This window comes from Budorcas taxicolor, chromosome 10, assembly GCF_023091745.1.
Source record: "Budorcas taxicolor isolate Tak-1 chromosome 10, Takin1.1, whole genome shotgun sequence".
Lineage (NCBI taxonomy): Eukaryota > Metazoa > Chordata > Mammalia > Artiodactyla > Bovidae > Budorcas > Budorcas taxicolor.
In genome coordinates, this window is record NC_068919.1 from 65,323,429 (window position 1) to 65,340,682 (window position 17,254).

At 46.7% G+C, this 17,254-nt stretch overlaps 1 protein-coding gene across 2 annotated transcripts in view; it reads left to right on the forward strand.

Moving 5' to 3' along the window:
- The first annotated feature begins 2,080 nt into the window (after nt 1–2,080).
- The window catches only part of SAMD4A (sterile alpha motif domain containing 4A), a 227,247-nt gene continuing 212,073 nt past the window's right edge, over nt 2,081–17,254 (forward strand). For both annotated transcript variants that reach the window (XM_052647150.1, XM_052647151.1), the window contains exons 1-2: nt 2,081–2,205; nt 3,475–4,107. In XM_052647150.1, the coding sequence (XP_052503110.1) occupies nt 3,912–4,107 (196 nt within the window). In that variant the 5' untranslated portion in view covers nt 2,081–2,205; nt 3,475–3,911. The remainder of the gene's footprint in view (nt 2,206–3,474; nt 4,108–17,254) is intronic.

Sequence of the window (17,254 nt, forward strand, 5' to 3'; positions counted from 1 at the left end):
TAGAATTCAATTCGCTTCAAGGTTTGTTGGTTTTGTTTTTTAGTTTTACTACTGAGTTAGTAAACTGCAGGTGACAATAATTAATGGAAGTGACTTCTCCCACTTTCTTTAAAAAAAAAAAAAAAACACTCTCGGAGGCTTCCGGAAGCCCCAGGTGGGCAATTTCTGTTTTGGTTGCAGTTGATAGCAAGGTGTATACTGAGATAGCCTGTGCTGGAAACCTTTTCCCCATTTTCTGATAGCGATTATTACTAAGTACTAGCTTAGTAATAATAATAACTAGCTTAGTAATGATAATAACATTTTGGAGAAAATGAAGTCAAGATTTCCTGCCTCTGTAATAATAAGACAAAACAAAATTAAACCATTGACTCTAGAATTCTTGTTTTGGGGGTAAAATATTCATTAAATTATGCAGATACCTTTACTGGCTGGCTAATAATGAGCTTAAGAAAATTATTCACATACCCTATTTTAATGGTAACACCTAAATTTCTGCAGCTCCACAGACCTTTCAATACCCCAGCAGATGGTTAGGTCCTGTCACGTGTCTCACAGGAACTAAATGGTGCAGAAACTAGGTTTGAGGGAGGAAGGAAGAAATGATTGAAAATCCAGGGACATATGCTGGAGTTAAAGAAGGAAGTGTTAAATCCGTGGATAATATCTCAGACACTTTATCTTCAAAAATACTGTATTAGCGAGAGTAAAGAGGCTGGATTTGAAGCATGCGTTTCACAAATGTCTCAGAAGTACTCATACAGAAAGCCACAGGTTGCTGGAGAAATGTTCGAGGGCTCTGTGTTTTCACTTAAAACATGGGGAATAGTCTGGATCTGGTCACCAAGTCCTCTTGTGCATATTCAAATAATATCAGAAGGCATCGAGATTTTTAGGTTTTAGGGTATTTTTAACCAGTTCTCTACTTTGGAGACCAGCCGAGGCCACTTTCCCAGACCTCCCTGTGCTGCCTGGCCTCAGCGCCGCACCCCCCACCCCCCAATTCCACCGCACCCCCTGGCGCGCGCGGCGAGGACCTCTGAAGCCTCGGCCCAGGCCTCGCGCACTCTGCAGGGCCAGGTGAAGGCTGCCCAGCCCTGCGACGACGCAGACGCGCTGACAGGTGGCCTCGCCCGCCTCCTTGCCCCCCGCGGCGGAGCTCCTCTCCGCTCCAGGCCCGCAGCCGGAGCCGCAGCCGCAGCCAGCGCGCCAGGCATAGTTTCCCAGCGGGCCCCCAAAGTCGGGCGGCTTCCCCAGGGGAGAGCGAGGCCCCAAAGGGGCCGGGGCCGCCCACAAGAGCAAAGGACATCTGAGGTCCGACCCGGGCGAGGGGTGAGCAGCCCGGGAACTTCTCGCGCTCATAGAGGACATGGGCAGCACGGAGCCTGGTGCCCAGGCACTTCCAGCCCTGCATACGACCCCTCGGCCTCCTCTGCCTTTTGCTTCTGCGACCCCCGGAACCTGTCCACACCCGCAGCGTCCTTGACCCTAAGTCTCTGCCACCCTCGGGCCCCAGTAGGGCCGAGGGGTCACGGGAGTCCGCGCGCCACATTCCCAAGGACGAGCAGCCGGTGGCAGCACCGCCCCCGCTCAAGCACCCTCCGGGTCCCCTCCCGTCCGCAGTCCGGCTGCTTAAGCGCCCTGGCCCCTCCAGAACAGGCAGGCAGCAGAGGGCAGGAATTCACTTGGACCCCTCCCCTTCCCCAAACTTCTTCCCTCTCCGCCCCGCGGTTCCTCCAACCCGACCCCTCCGCGCCATCTGGCTCCTCCCTCTCCGCTCCGCTCCCCTTTTCTGGCCCGCACTTAGGAATCCACCTCCCCCCACCCCCGCCGCCGGCCGGGTCCGGGGATCCTCCCCCGGCCCCCCCCCCCCCCCCCCCCGCGTGCCGCCGCCGCCGCCGCCCGGGTTCCTCTCCCCCCGCTCGGGCGCTCCCTGCCAAGCCCATGATGTAATGGTGCATGTTAATCAGTAGCATGTGGGGAGCTCCGGCTCGGGCGGCTCAGTCCTCCGCGAGCCTACACGGGCGGCAGCAGGAGCGGCGGCGGCGGCGGCCCGGCCCCGCAGCGCCGCACTCCCTCGGCGCCGCCCGCCCCGACGGCATGGCCCGCAGCCCGCCCTCCGCGCGCCCCCAGCCTCGCTGAGAGCCACAGCCGCCCCGGACCCGCGCGTGGGGCCCCCGAGCCGCCGGGATGAGCCGCTCCGAGGTGAGCGCACTCTGTCCTACGCCCCAGGCCGAGGCGCCCGCGGTCTCCGGGTCCCCTTCCCGGGGGCCTCCCCCCGCCTCCGCTCGAGAAGTCCTGGGAACCGGGAAACGGGGGTGCTGAGAGCCAGCCGCCCTCGAGGGCTGGCCGAGTCGCCGGGCTCTCTCTTCTTCGCCGCTGGCGGCCACCCGGACAGGGTTGGGACTGGGGGAGCCCTCGAAGCCGAACTTTTCTTCTTCGCGGTCGTTCGGGGGCGTGTGCCGGCGGCACGGAGCCGCAGTCCCCACGGAACCGCCCTGCCCGCCGCGGGGGGCAGTGCTGCGGGCACCGACCGTCTCCGCGCTCGGCGTGCGCCAGTGGCCGTGCCGACTTCGGCCGGGCACGCGCGGGCCAGGCGCTGGGCCGGCCGGGCCCGCCCGTAGGCGGCGGGAGCTGGGGCAGGATGCCTACAGCACACACACGAGTACACGCGCACGCACACACACGCGCACATCTGAACGCGGAGGGCGACGCGGACCCTCAGAGACCTCCCGGGGGGGGGCTGGAGCCGAGCGGCGCGCGGGAGCCGAGGCTCCGGCTGCGCCTCTGCCCGCTGGGCGCTGAGCTCTGGGTGGGGAGAGTTTATTTTTGTCTCGAGCTGCTGCCGCGGCTGCTCACGGCCTAAATCCAGAGGGGCGCCTGGCGGTGGAGATGCTGGCTGTTGCTGTAGATGGAGCTGCAGCCGTTCGGCTGCTTCTCCGAGAGGAGGAGGAGGAAGAGGTGGCGGAGGAGGAGGAGGGAGAGGAGGAGGAGGAAGAGGTGGCGGAGGAGGAGGAGGGAGAGGAGGAGGAGGAGGGAGAGGAGGAGGAGGAGGAAGGAACTCGGGCTGCCGCGCCTCCGCCTCTGCTTTGCATTAGCCCCCACCCCCACCCCCGCGCCCCTTCGCAGCCGCAGTGCAAGTTTTCTGCGCGACGAAGATCTGTTGCTGGTGCGGGCGTTTGCAGGCACAGCCCCCGAGGCCACCCCGCGCGGGGTGTGTGGGGGGCATTAGCCGTTCGCAGCAGCAGCAACAGGAAGCCGTGCGGTCTTCCTCACGCACCTGGGAAGGCGGCTTCTTGCCTTTCCCAGAACGGGAATAGCTCCTCTCCAGCATCCGGGTGCGGAGGGGGCGGCCGGAATTTGGGAGACGAAGACCCCGCGGCGCGCCCCCCTCCGCTCCCTCGGATGCACTAGCTTCGCCGGCGCACTCCCTCGCTGGCCGAGGTCTCACTGCAGCCTTTTCTCTCCTTCCAGTGGTGATCGCCACTCGGGAATGCGGGTGTGAAGGGTCCGAGCTGCTGCCCAGCGGGGAAGAGACCCCGGGACGCCGGAAATCACCATCCCGGAGCTGCGAGAAGAGGGGAGGGGGAAAGAGAGCCTTCTTCATTCAGTTTCCGTGCCTTGGGGGGAAATTTTTTTTTAATCGTTATTTTTTTTAAAAAAGAAATATTTCCGTGCTACTGTCCGTCATCGTCTCTGGGGAAATCAGCCAGAACCACCAGAACGTAACTGAAACCAGACGAGAGAGGCAGGAGCCCAGGCTGTACCTGCAGCGTCCGGGCACCAGAGCCGCCTTGGAACGGGAACGCGTCTCCGGCGGCCGCGGGGCTGCGGCTCCGCCGAACTTTGGGGCGGGCGGGGCGGGCTGGGGCGCCCCGGGGGCTTTGTAGGCTGAGGGCCGCCCCCTAACCATGATGTTTCGCGACCAGGTCGGGGTGCTGGCGGGCTGGTTTAAGGGCTGGAACGAGTGCGAGCAGACCGTTGCGCTGCTGTCGCTGCTCAAGCGCGTGAGCCAGACCCAGGCCCGCTTCCTCCAGCTTTGCCTGGAGCACTCGCTGGCCGACTGCGCCGAGCTGCACGTCCTCGAAGGCGAGGCCAACAGTCCGGGTAAGTGCGCGGCCGCCGCCGCCGTCCCGCGGTCCCGGTTCCCCTCGCCACCCCCAACCGCCGCTGCCCAGCCTCGGGCCTGGCCCCGCCCCGGATCGCCGGTCCTTGGGGACCGAACCCCCGCGGCCCCAGGGTCCTTGGCGTCTCTCCCCCGAGGCCGTGCCGCCCACTTACCTCCGCTGGCAGCTTCGGGTTCTTTTTGCTCACTGTCAACTCCTTCAGTTCATTCCGTGTGGTAGCTACGGTAGCATGAATGATTGCTTTTTCTCTCATGCAGTTTCCTGGGAAATAATTAAGTCAGGTCACGTAGAGTCTGGATTTTCTGGGCTTTTTTTCTTTCCTCCTTTTGGGCAACGTGGCTCTCTGGATTTCAGCAACACATGAAGAAGCCTGAGACTGCCCTTCAGAAGCTGAGATTTGACTAGGCTACATGAGGAATATATGAAACCCAATTTTACGTTCTTTTTTTTCTCCACCGATATTCCAATTTTAGAGCTCTGTTTTCAGAATAATTTGTAGGTGACGCTACAGACTGTTAAAATGATATTTGCATTTCGTATACTACGTGCTTACACTTAACTATCACGACTTTATTTATATTGATACGCATCTTATAGAAAGGGTCCCATAGGGAGCAGGCATGAATCAGTGTCTTTAATGCTTTTGTCAGGAAACTTTACTGAACATAAGAGAATTGTTTCCTATTACCCTGCTAGTGTATTTACAGACACCTCAACTAGTATAGAAAGTGAATACACTGAGATATATTCAGCAGTTTGCTATTTGCTAGCATGGGTGGTGACAGACTGGAATTATATCCGGGGCTGGGGGTAAGGGGTGAAGGTGGGGGTTGGGGAAAGGTCTGTTGGTTGTAATTTGGGATGGGGAAATTCTTTAGTTCATGCTGCAGCAGGAGGGTGAACAGAGCCCCCAGTGTTTATGCAGAGAAAAGAATGCAGGGTCCTCTTCCAGCTGTTCCATGTTAGAGCCGCCAGCCTGCAAGACTCAGCAGAGGTCCAGGCTGCCATTTGATGACAAGGTCCAGTTCAGGGCAGCAGGGCCTGGGAGACACCAAAGTGAGTGTGCTGGCGGGGCCGCAAGAGGGAGGCTGGTCTGCTGCTCACTGCTCCTCCCTGGTGTGGTGCTCACAGTGCTGGACACACTAGGATGGGATGTTTCCATATATAGAATCATAGGCTGGCAGTGACCACTGGAAATCTTCACAGGCCTTTTCCTGACCAGACAGGACTGCACCCAAAGGATCCAGGGCTGCCTAGTATGGTGGGCCATTCTGAGGGAAAGCCCACAAGGCCCCAGGGGATTCAGCCTGAACCTAACAGCCCACCCTGGGTGTTACTCGCAAGGGTGGCCATGGCAGGGCCCCCTTCCCCTTCTGTTCTGTCTTTATAAATAGCTGGAGGACCAGCCTCCTTCATAAGGGTGTGGAAACATAACTGGGATAACTGGTGACCTACTCTCTTTACTCCCATTCTCAATGTGACAGGGTAGCCTGGATCACCTGCTTGGTTTTGCTTTCTCAGGTTTGATGAACAAGGTTATATAAACTTTAAGTACAATTTAAGTACATTAATTTATGTTGAATGCTTGACCTCAGTGCTTGTAGGGATTGTTTAAAACGATATTGACCTTTAGGTTACTCACAGGTTAGAGCAACCATTTTTCCCTTTGAGTAAAAGAGAAGACTTTTCCTAGTATAGCAGCCATCAGTTTAGTAAGTGAAAAATTAAATGTGTAAATAAAAATTACACATCAGTTTAGATGTGTAAAATTAAAAAGAAATTTCTTAGCCTAAGTATCTAATAATTTAATAAACTGAGGAAAAATTGAACTTCTGTGAGTTTAAAAAATCATTTGGTAATTTTTCCCCTACATTGTTTTTTTAACCATATTTACTTGTGTAAGCTACCTACCTGTTCATGATGCTAAATGCTGTAAATATATGAAACCGTAACTATTATGTAAGATAGGGACCATTTTCCAGCTTCTGGATTTATCTTTCAACCTGAATATTTTGCTTCCTTGGAAACTTTGCATTTGTTTTGTTGTTTGGCAAGTACAGAAATTCATTAGTGAGGTCACTGTGATAGTTTGGTTTACATCTGCATTAGGAGGGGGATCATAAAGAGCAATGAGATTTGTCACAGAATGCTTGAGTGTGGAGCACAGCTCTCGTAAGTATCTGGAACCTAGCCAAGAACCAGGAAAGGGGCAGATGTGCCTACTCAGTAACCGAACTAGATGGCATAAAGTCTGGGAGAATACTTCAGACCCTCTTTCGGAACTTACTCTTATTTTAAATAACAGTCCTAACTTTTTAATTCTTATTTGACACATGATCCATAGCAAATACACGGTAGCACAATTTAGAATGGGGTGAGGAGTTGCTGTAACCAACAGTGAAAACTGACCCCTGACAGTTTGACAACTAGGAAATAGAAAAATTATAACTTTAAATATAAGAATTGGGAGCAAAAGCCCTGAAGTTTGGGAATATTAGAGTAGGGATTCTCAACTGGCCTTTCAGACATTACTTTGTAATTAGCTAAGTCCATAATTGCTATTTACCATTAATGAGAGTGAAGGACCAAAAAAATGACCAAAAAAGATACATTTTTAGATACATTCTTTGGGAAGGAAGGGAAATCTGCCATAAACACTGGAAATATTAACATTCAAGGTAATTAACCTCCAAAGCTCTTTTGGTATGTAAAGCTATTACCCATTCAGAAAACTAGGCTGTTAGAATGACTCATTCATTGGCTGGCTGATTTTTCCTGTACCAAAATCCTCATATATCACTTACCTTATTTTGTAATTATGAGTTAAACAAACACACATATTTCTTCTGGTGCTGAGAGATTTTAAAACTTGGTAAATGAGAATGAAATTCATATCTGGGGTGTGATCTCAGTACAGCAAAATTAGTGTACACTTGGCTTTGTTTTCTCCAGGACTAACTTTAAATAGGGAGATAATCCTTCACGTTAAATATGATTTATTTGAAATCTGTGGAATGTACTTTGATACTAGCTTTCTGTTCTTTTGAATTTAGTGTTTATTGAGATTCTGGAGGTTCACTGGTCATCCTTTGCCTTGGGTTCATAGTCATCAGAGATCCAAAGACATCCTTTAGTTAGTCCTTATGGATATGTGTTTAACTCTGGATTTAGTCAGTGGTTGCTGGTTATGATCAGTTCTCTGAGATAGAAGGTTGTTTCTAGAACCCTCATAACCTCACATACGCGTCCTTTAGCCACCAGCCTAGGTTACAGGTTAGCATTGTGAGTTCTGAACGGTCTCAGTATGTAGATGACTGTTTCTGATGTTAAAATGTCATTTGATACCTAAAAATGGAACCTGTTGACTTTACTTGCAGTTCTTCAAAGAAAAATAGATTCTGTGGCACTGGTGTATGACTTTTGTCCTTTGAACTTGAAATATATTTTCCAGTGGAAATAGTGTAATAAATGGAGATTCACAAGTGAATCTACAGACTTACTAACTAACCAAGCAGTTCATATTTTGTGGAGAAATTGCATGTTTATAATAAATAAATGGCAAAAGGATTGTAACTGTATTTATAAATAAATACAAGAGAAAAGACTACCTGAAATGGTAATGTTGGAGATAAAGCTAATGGTGGAGAATGAAAAGGACTTATGGGTGTATTTATTCTCTTTAGAGGATAAAGATGTTAATTCTATGATTTTTTGATGATTTTTGGTTTCTATAGTAGAGGTATGCTGCATCTGAGTTGATTTTTTTAAGTCAAAATTGAGTAAAAGGAAAGCAAAAGAGTATGGGCTTTCCTGGTGATATTTCCTGGATAAGATCTTGTTTGTCATTCTTTTGCTTTTTCATTCAACAAACATTTACTGACTGCCTACTACTCTCCTGGCCTTGTGTCGTGCAGTGGGAATGCAAAGGTAGCTTGCTATATTCCAATGCCTGGTCCATGGATACCCAGTGTTGAGTAAATGACTAATACCGTATCACAGGTGCAGAGGTATAGCAATAAAAAGGGTGGTGGGGGGGGGGATTCTGGAAACATTATGAACATACAGGTAATTGCCCGAGGCAATCAGGGAAAACCCCACTGCAGAGGATATAGCTTGAGCTGAATTTTGAAGGGTGAATAGGAGTTGGTTTAATATATAAAGAGAATTGTACAGAGCAGGCATGAAGCTGTTTTCCAAGCAGAAGAGATACCATTCATAGAAATGTTGTCTTATGAAAGGGCCTGGTTGTGTGCAAGAAATAATGAGTTCTTAGTGGTTGGAAGGCTGTAGAATGCTGGGCTGTAAGAGACAGAAGTTAAAACAGAAGTGATGTTTGTGTAGGACTTTGCAAACTAAGGAATTTGACTTAATCCTACGGAGATGATAGAGAACCCAAGAAGACTTTTAGGCAGAGGTGTCCTGAGAATGAGGAAAGAGGAAGAGAGTTAAAAGATGAAAGAGGTTGTGTGTGTGTGTGTGTGTGTGTGTACACTTTTGGGAAAGCTTTCTAATGTATGCATGATTTTCTGAAAGGCGAACATGGGAGAAGTGAGGCAGATTTCCATTCTGGCTACATGGTGGCGTCATAAGCCCAAGGCAGCTTTGTTGCCCTCAGCATTGCTGTACTGGGGAGAAGAAAGGGTTGAGATAGTGAGGAAAAGAAAGTATTATCAGGTGGCCATTTATTTATATCCATAGGAGGGAATATGTCTGGAGGATTCCTAGAGTATGAATGTTGAAATCAATCAGACTAGGCTGGCCAATTAATTTCTGAGTCTTTGTTGTAGTTCAGTCACTAAGTCATATCTGACTCTGTGACCCCAGGGACTGCAGCATGCCAGACTTTCTTGTCCTTCACTGTCTCCTGGAGTTTGCTCAAATTCATGTCTGTTGAGTTGGTGACGTCAACTGTCTCATCCTCTGCCACCTACTTCTCTTTTTGCCTTCAGTCTTTCCCAGCATCAGGGTCTTTTCCAGTGAGTCAGTCAGGTGGCCAAAGTAGTAGAGCTTCAGTTTCAGCATCAGTCCTTCCAGTGAATTTCAGGGTTGGTTTCCTTTAGGATTGATTGGTTTGATCTCCTTGCTGTCCAAGGGACTCTCAAGAGTCTATTCCAGCACCACAGTTCGAAAGCATCAATTCTTCATTGCTCAGCCTTCTTATGGTTTGACTCTTACATCCATACATGACTACTGGAAAAACCATAGCTTGCCTGTAGAAGGGAGCTAACAAAACTTTGTTATTGTCTGGAAGCTACTTGTTAACAATTCAGTGAGGAGCTATTCTATCCCCCAGGTTTAAATTTTCCTGTATTAATATGGAATTTATATAAATAATGTTTTCCTAATAAGACGTCTTTTATTTAAAGGAATATCTGGATGATGTCAAAGATGAGTTGGAACCCTGAAAAGATACATCTACTTTGTTCCACTTCCTATATTTTAGATGGCTCTAGTGGTAAAGAACCTTCCTGCCAGTGTAGGAGATGCGAGAGACGCGGGTTCAATCTCTGGGTCGGGAAGACCCCTTGGAGAAGGGAATGGCTACCCACTCCAGTATTCCTGCCTGGAGAATCCCGCCCCTGGCAGGCTACAGTCCATGGGGTCTCAAAGAGTTGAACACGATTGAAGTGACTTAACACACAGCACTTTGTTCCACCTGCTATATTTTAGCTGTATCGTTCTATTCTATATCATTATTGTTGTTCAGTCACTAAGTTGTGTCTGACTGTTTGGAACCCTATGGACTGCAGCAGCATGCCAGGCTTCCCTGTCCTTCACTCTCTTCCACAGTTGTGCTCAAACTCATGCCCATTGATTCACTGATGCCATCCAACCAGCTCATTCTTTGTTGCTCACTTCTCCTCTGGCCCTCAGTCTTTGCCAGCGTCAGGTTGGGTCCTAAAAACACAGCACTGAAATCAATTTTCCCAGATAACTTGTCAACACTTTTCCCCTTTAGTTGGTGAACATGAAAATGAGAAATCATTTTGTGGAATGAAATGTATAGGGACTTTATATCTGAAATACGTTTTACTTTGAGTGTTGTAATTTTTATTTGGTTGGTCTGGGATGACAGGGAGCAGGTCACACACATTTGTGATCTTGTGAGTAAGTTGGATTTGGTTGTTTAGCTTGGATGCTGAAAGGCTTCAGCAGATGAGCATGTGTTATAAACAGGTCCCATCAAAGCAACTAGAAGGCAGACAAACTTAACAGCAGTCAAATTGGTTTGTTTATGTTTAAATAAACAAATGAGAGTGAAATGAGTATCAGAAGCACTGAGAAGTAACTGAAAACTCCCCAGTATATCTTGCAGAAGCTTAATTCTAATATGAATTGACAACACTAGAGAGGAAAAAATACCTCTCTTCCTTGACCTGAGGAGAAATTTGGAGGTTTTCATCCATGAGGGAAGTGCCTTATGTAGTTCATTTGCTAGGAAAGCTGTGGTGCTCATAAAAATCCTTTTTTTCTTTTAAACATATAATTACTTTGAGGTTTTAGCCTGTTCCTTCCTTTCCATCTTTTCTAATCATTCCTTCCAAGTCTGAGTTCATCCAAGTCACATAGATTAAGATGCAGAATCAGACGTCTCTTCTGAGCTATTTTTTGCTTCTGTGGAAGCTGCCTGAGGCAGGAATCTCCTAAGGAAAGCAGAACTTTCAGAAGAGAAGCCAGGCTTTCTCTTGAGGTTAACCAGTCAGGGTGTGGGCCTTGTCCTGCAGCCTGCACCCCAGGAGCCAGCTCGGAGCACAGAGGAACCTGCTGCTGTTATGTAGGCGCATTTCACTCCGCAGGCTTCCCTGGAGGCTCAGACGGTAAAGAATCTGCCTGCAATGCAGGAGACCTGAGTTCGATCCCAGGGTCGCAAAGATCCCCTGGAGAAGGGAATGGTAACCCATTCCAATAGTCTTGCCTGGAGAATTCCACAGACAGAGGAGCTGGGCAGGCTACAGTCCATGGGGTCATAAAGAGTCCGACTCGACTGAGCAACTAACACTTCACTTTCATTTCACTCCTTAGGACTCCTAAGCTAGTTCTAGGATTTTGTTCTCACCAAGGTACCATCATTTTAATACAGTTTTCCTTGCCTTGGTTTACCAGGGGGATAAAGGCAATCAAATGATTCAGTGGTTTCTTTTATACTATAGATTAAACTGTTAAATGGTACCCAGAGAAGAGTATCTGGTAAGAAACTGTGGGACCAAGTTCCTCAGTACACATAATTGACCAAGTCTTGCAGCCAAGTGCTGGGAGCTGTGTCCAGAGGTGAAATACGTGTGATGGTCCCCCTCAGGGATCTTACACTCGAGTTGTGGAGGTAAAACAATGTGTAATATATACAGATGATCCCTGACTTACGGTGGTTTGAATTAGACAGTTTTTTAGACTTTATGACTCAAAAAGCGATGTGCATTCTATAGAACTCATTCTTGGAATTTCGAATTTTGATTTTCTCCCAGGCTAGTGATCTTTCTATGTTCCTCTCTGGTGATGCCAGGCGGTGGCAGCCCCCAGTCAGCCACACGATCACCAGAGAAAACAACCAGTAGTCTTACAACCATTCTGGACCCATTCTGGTTTTCACTTTCAGTACAGTATTCAAGAAATTAGATGAGATATTTTCAACATGTTATTGTAAAATAGGGTTTGTGTTGGATGATTTTGCCTAATTGTAGGCTAATGTAAGTGTTTGAGCACATTCAAGTGGGCAAAGCTAAGCTAGGTGGGTTAAGTGTAATGAATGCCTTTTTAGCTCCTGATGGGTGTATCAGGAGGTAGTCCCATTATAAGCTGAGAAAGATCTGTATTTATAATGACTAGACCATAAAGAGTTGCTAAATTCTGTGTTTCCAATGAGAGAACAAAACTGGACTCTAGTGAAGGGGAGGGAACGGGATGGGTTGGGTCATCCAAGAAGTAACGGATAAAAGATGTAAACTTGAATCAGTTATTTGGAACAAGTAGCTTTGGAGCTTATGAGATTCTTGCCTTTTTAGTGCTTTTAACGAGTGTTTCATTAAGAAAACCACACATATAGGAGGTGTCTGCTGGGCCATGTAAGGGGCAGGCTTCCTGGGCCTTTGAAGGATGAGTTGGAGTTCATTAGAAAGAGGGGAGCCTAGTGCATATTGTCCGTCAGGAATATCTTCTTTAATAGAAGAAGGAGTAATCCAAACACTGCTCAGATTTCTAACATGTTTAAAGGAAGAAAATAATACATCAGCTCACCCCAAATTTTTATCCCCAAAATTGCCTGTAAAATTATGAGACTTAGTTTTCTTGGCTTCTTTCAGTGGAATACTTTAATATGTTACTTTGATCAGAACTAGCATTAAGAAGAAGCATCTTAAACACTTACAGGAAAAGATTAAAAGTGTCTTAAGCCAGTTTTCAAAATGTAATGTGCATACAGATTGCCTGGAGATCTTGTTAAACTGAAAATTCTTATTGAGGAGGTCTGTAAGGGGCCCTGAGCACCTGCATTTCTAGTAAACTCGCAGGTGATACTGCTGCCACAGGTCTGTGGACCACACTTTGAGTAGAAGGATCATTGTCTATTAGAGGTGAAAGGTAATTTAGAGGTAATTGGTACATTGGGTTTCAAGTTTTATGGATGAGTATCACGGATTTTTGTTTGCAAATGAAATTTATGTGAAACCTTATGGGAAGTCAATGGTTTCTGCCTCCCAAACCCCATCTCCACCCCCAACACTAACTTTCCAAGGAGCAGTTTGAAATCTCTTATTTCCCCAAGCTCAGAGACAGTCAACCTGAATTGAGTCTGAGATTGAGGAAGGCAGAGCTAGGCTCTGTTGTAGCATTTCCCAAGCTTTTTGGCCATAACCCTGCTGGAATTTCCAGGCATTCTAATGGTCAGTGTCTCATGGAAAATGAGGCATCAGGAAAGATTCATTTTTTGCTGATGCTATGGACTCTAAAGTTGAGCTGGAAAGAGCAGGAGTGTTAATCCCAGAGACCGGATGGGAGAGATCTCTTCCTACTTCCCCAGCATACTCCTGTGAAGTGCAATCATTGGAATTTCTAAAGCAGCTTATCCTGATCTGTCAGAATTCAAGTGTTTGTGTGTGCCGCATAAATACATATAGAATATGGACTTTCATTGTGTACATTTCTATCTGAGTTAGTATGTGCACCAAATATGTGATTTAAATACATGCCTAGAATGGCAATGTAAAAACCACTTTTGGATTTCTAGAGTTGTAAAGGAATAAGAGGGGAATCATCAGAAGCCTCCATAAATAATGATGTCTCTGCAAAGGAGAAATGGAGGAAAAAAGCAAATTCTGTACCTTGTAAGGATACGTGAGGTCAGCAGTGATTTTGTGGGAGATACCAGAAGAATATCTGGAACTTAATGTATGAACATTTAGATGAGGAAATAGGAGGCAGCCTGGTTTTCCTAAGAATAGGAAGACTGGGTCATGGAGAATTCATGTCATTTCCCTTTTGATGGGGGATAGGAAAGGAAGAGAGATAACATTTTTATTTACGGAGAGACTTCTGTATTCTGAGCAGATTACAGGAATTCTGGTAGGTATCCCGTATCTAAGTATCAGCCTTTGACAAAACCCCTAACTTCTTGATGAGTGAAATAGAGACCTGGGTGCTAGATGAGAGGCTTATTGTGTGCCCTTAGAGTGACCTCTGATGTTGGCCGTATGGGAGGTCTTTGGTGCTGTGCCTTGGGGCTCACTTGTCCTATCAGTATTCCTGTTGAGTGTGACAGCCTGGAGTCCCCAAGAAAGCAGAGTCCAAGACAGTGGCTGGCATGCAGGTAGTTTATTTTGGGCAGTGATCCTGGGGAACAGGGGTGGGGCTGGGGAGGAGAGAAACAAGGAAGGAGAGGAAGCTGGCACAAGCCTGTGTGATCAAGCCAGTCACTGTCGTGAGCTCTGGGGACCTTCTGAGGAGCCAGGCAGTCTGTGCCTCAGAAGGCACAGACACAGTGGGTATTTTATCAATGGGCTCCCCTCTCCTTGGTCAAGAGCTGCCCCAGGGCACTAAGTCCTTGCACTTCCAGGTTTGTACACATGCAAGTGCTGGCCTTTTCCACAGTGTCCCAGCTGTGGTGTCGGAGGACCCCCAAGGTGGAGAGCTGGAGAGAAGTGGTTTGCCGGAGGTGGGGTGCTGTGAGGTTACAGCTGCTGGAAGCTGGTGGCTGCAGCAAGGACGGGGGTAAAAACTGAGCTGAGAAGGTGTAGTTATTAAATATATGGGTGGACCCAGAGGGGTGGCTCAGGCCTTGATGACAGAATCATGATCCAAAACATTACGATATAACACGATGGCTGTAACACTTCTAAGTAAGATGGGCTCCTATTTCTTGAGCACCTGCTCTGTGCCAGGTGAATTCTTGTTGAATTCTTTGCATACATTATCACATTTATTCATCCCAGCAACCCTTTGAGATGAGGTGGAAACTGTCATTTTTATGTTCATCAGGGGAGAAACCAACCATTCGGCTTCAGAACTCCTCCCTGGGCTGCTTCTCTGCAGGGACGCAGTATGTGTTTCTTAAGAAAGAACGCCTGGCCTCTTAGTGACCTCCAGAGTCGCTTCTGACCTTAAGATTCTATGATTTCTGTGAGTCAGGAATAAAGATACGCAAACTTATCCAAAACTATCTAGAGCTGAGGAGAAACAGAGAGAGAGAGAATATGAGTAAATGAAGTAGCGAATGAGCGAGGGTGGTCTTAAAAGTCGTCTTCAAGTGATTTCCAGTGTATTCCTCCTGGGCTACAGATTTGTGGTGCTTTGTTTAGAAAATACAAAGTAGAAGGATTTTCTGTTCTTTTTTAAAGTAGGCATTGAGGTGAGGCTAAGTCACTATGAAGACTAAGGTCACCATAATTAAAAAGAGATGTAATGAACCCAATTCAGTCTCGTTTCTTTTGGGTCACACAATAACGGTGATAAGTTCTGAGTGTGTCCGTCCTTTATTAGCAAAGTAAATCGTAAATACAGCCTATGTCTCCAAATCTGTTTTGTTCTCTTCTCTCTGTGTAGTTCTAAAAGTGACTAGAGAGGAGTTTCCTGGTGGCCTAGTGGTTAGGATTCTAGGCTTTCCGTGCTTTGGCCCCGATTCAATCTGTGGTCAGGGAACTGGGATCCTGCAAGCCATGTGACACTGTCTAAATAAATAAATAAAAAGTGACAATAGGATATTCTTTGTATGGAAATGGAGACCTTTTATTTTTCCCCCCGTTTTTTTGAATCTGTCAGGCACTGTGCAGATAGCTACGTACACACACAAATGATTGAATAGATGAATGATATAAAGATGCAGAACTAATGGTTGTGAAAATTAAATGCAATCTATTGTAATAATGAGGTAATGTGCTTATTATTACTGAGAGTCCAGCACATAGTAAGTGCTTAATAACTGGTTTCTTTTCTGTTTTTTTTTATTGGAGTATAATTGTTTACAATGTTGTATTAGTTTCTGCTGTACAGCAAAGTGACCCAGCTATGTGTGTACACCCCCCATTCCACCCCTCTAGATCATCACAAAGCACCAGCTGAGCTCTGGGTTAATAACTGGTTTCTGAATTATTATTATTTTGTGTATATATATGTATATAAAGCAAGGTAGCATAATACTTTGTAGATAATACAAAGTACCATAATACTATGTATATAATATAAAGTAATATAATACTGTGTATCTAATAAAAAGTAGATTTTGTCTCCATTTTACTGGTGAGGAAACTTAAAATGTGCTGAGATCACCACGGTGTTTGTGATCTAAAAGCCCGTGTTTAATGCTTGCTACTGTATGAACGCTGCGGATCTTTTCCAGTTCTTGGATAAATAAAATGTTGGTGTTTAAAAGAAAAGTACTTTAGGATATTTAATGGTAGTTCTAGTAACATTTTATAAATTCAGTCTTGGAAGAATTCTTTTCCACTTGTCCGTTTTAATGTTCCTCTTATTTATCACATTTTAATCCTATGTAGCTTGATATGGCTCAGCTTCTTTTTTCCTCTGGCATTAAAAAAAATTAAGTAAAAGGCATTGATTCAAACATTTCCCTTCCTATTAGGAAGATTCATGGGACGGGAGGCTTTTACTGCCTCTGTCTGAACAGGCAGGACTGGGGGAAGGAAACAGGCTCGGTAAGCTGCAGAGAGGAAAGGATGAGGAATGTGTTATCTAATAGCTCGTGACATCCTTGACTTTGACAAACTAGCAATTGATGAGCTGGGTCAGGATCTCCTTAGGATTTGGAATTGGGCAAAGCACCAACTTGAGGGCTGTAAATTGAAACAAGCTCTCCCGTTGTTTGTAAATGGTAGACATTTTCTGAAGATTAGTTTAGGAAAACATATGTTATAGTTGGTCTAAGAGTGAGTTCTACTTATTTCATTTTCTAGCAGCATAAAATTAAGGAGATGGAAGAGACCTTATCTACTCCAGCCCCTCTGTTGAAGATTTGATAAGACTGAAGTCAGCTAAGGATACCTGCTTATAGGGAAGGGCTGTTGCTCCACCCAGTTGCTTCCTGACCATCTATGACCTAGACCTTGGTCTCCTGCAACTTTCCCACGACTGAGTCGGCCACCATGGACACCACTATGAATGACTGTGCTGGGCACGGGAGATGTTCTATTACATTGGTCTCCTAAGGGATGGTCTCTTTCCTCAAAGATTTTTCCAGACTCCGTTCTTTTTTGTTTCTTTACTCACCATAAAGCACAGATTTGTTTTCATTGGAGAATGATTAGCATTCATATTTTGAAATGGCAGAGAATTATAGTGTAGGAAGGTTTGGCTTTATTTTGGCATGTTTTTATCACAGTTCTGGTAATGTCCTCTTGGTTTATGCAGGATCTGACTCAGCCACTGGCGTTACCCTAAATCCCAGCAGAGAACTGGGTGCCATTTCATGACTGCCCCACTACTTGTAGGAGGGATTTCATTCACTGGTTGTTGGAGCAGTTCCTTTGCACGAAGGTGTGGTGGAGCAGCCGAGACTTGTCCTGAGAATGTCTCCTGACCCCTCAGGGCTCACTGGCACCCTGCAGACACCTCCTTTACAGCACTTGTCACAAGTCTTTGTCATTGTTCACCCTCCAGACTAGTCTGTGTCTTAGTAACTTTAA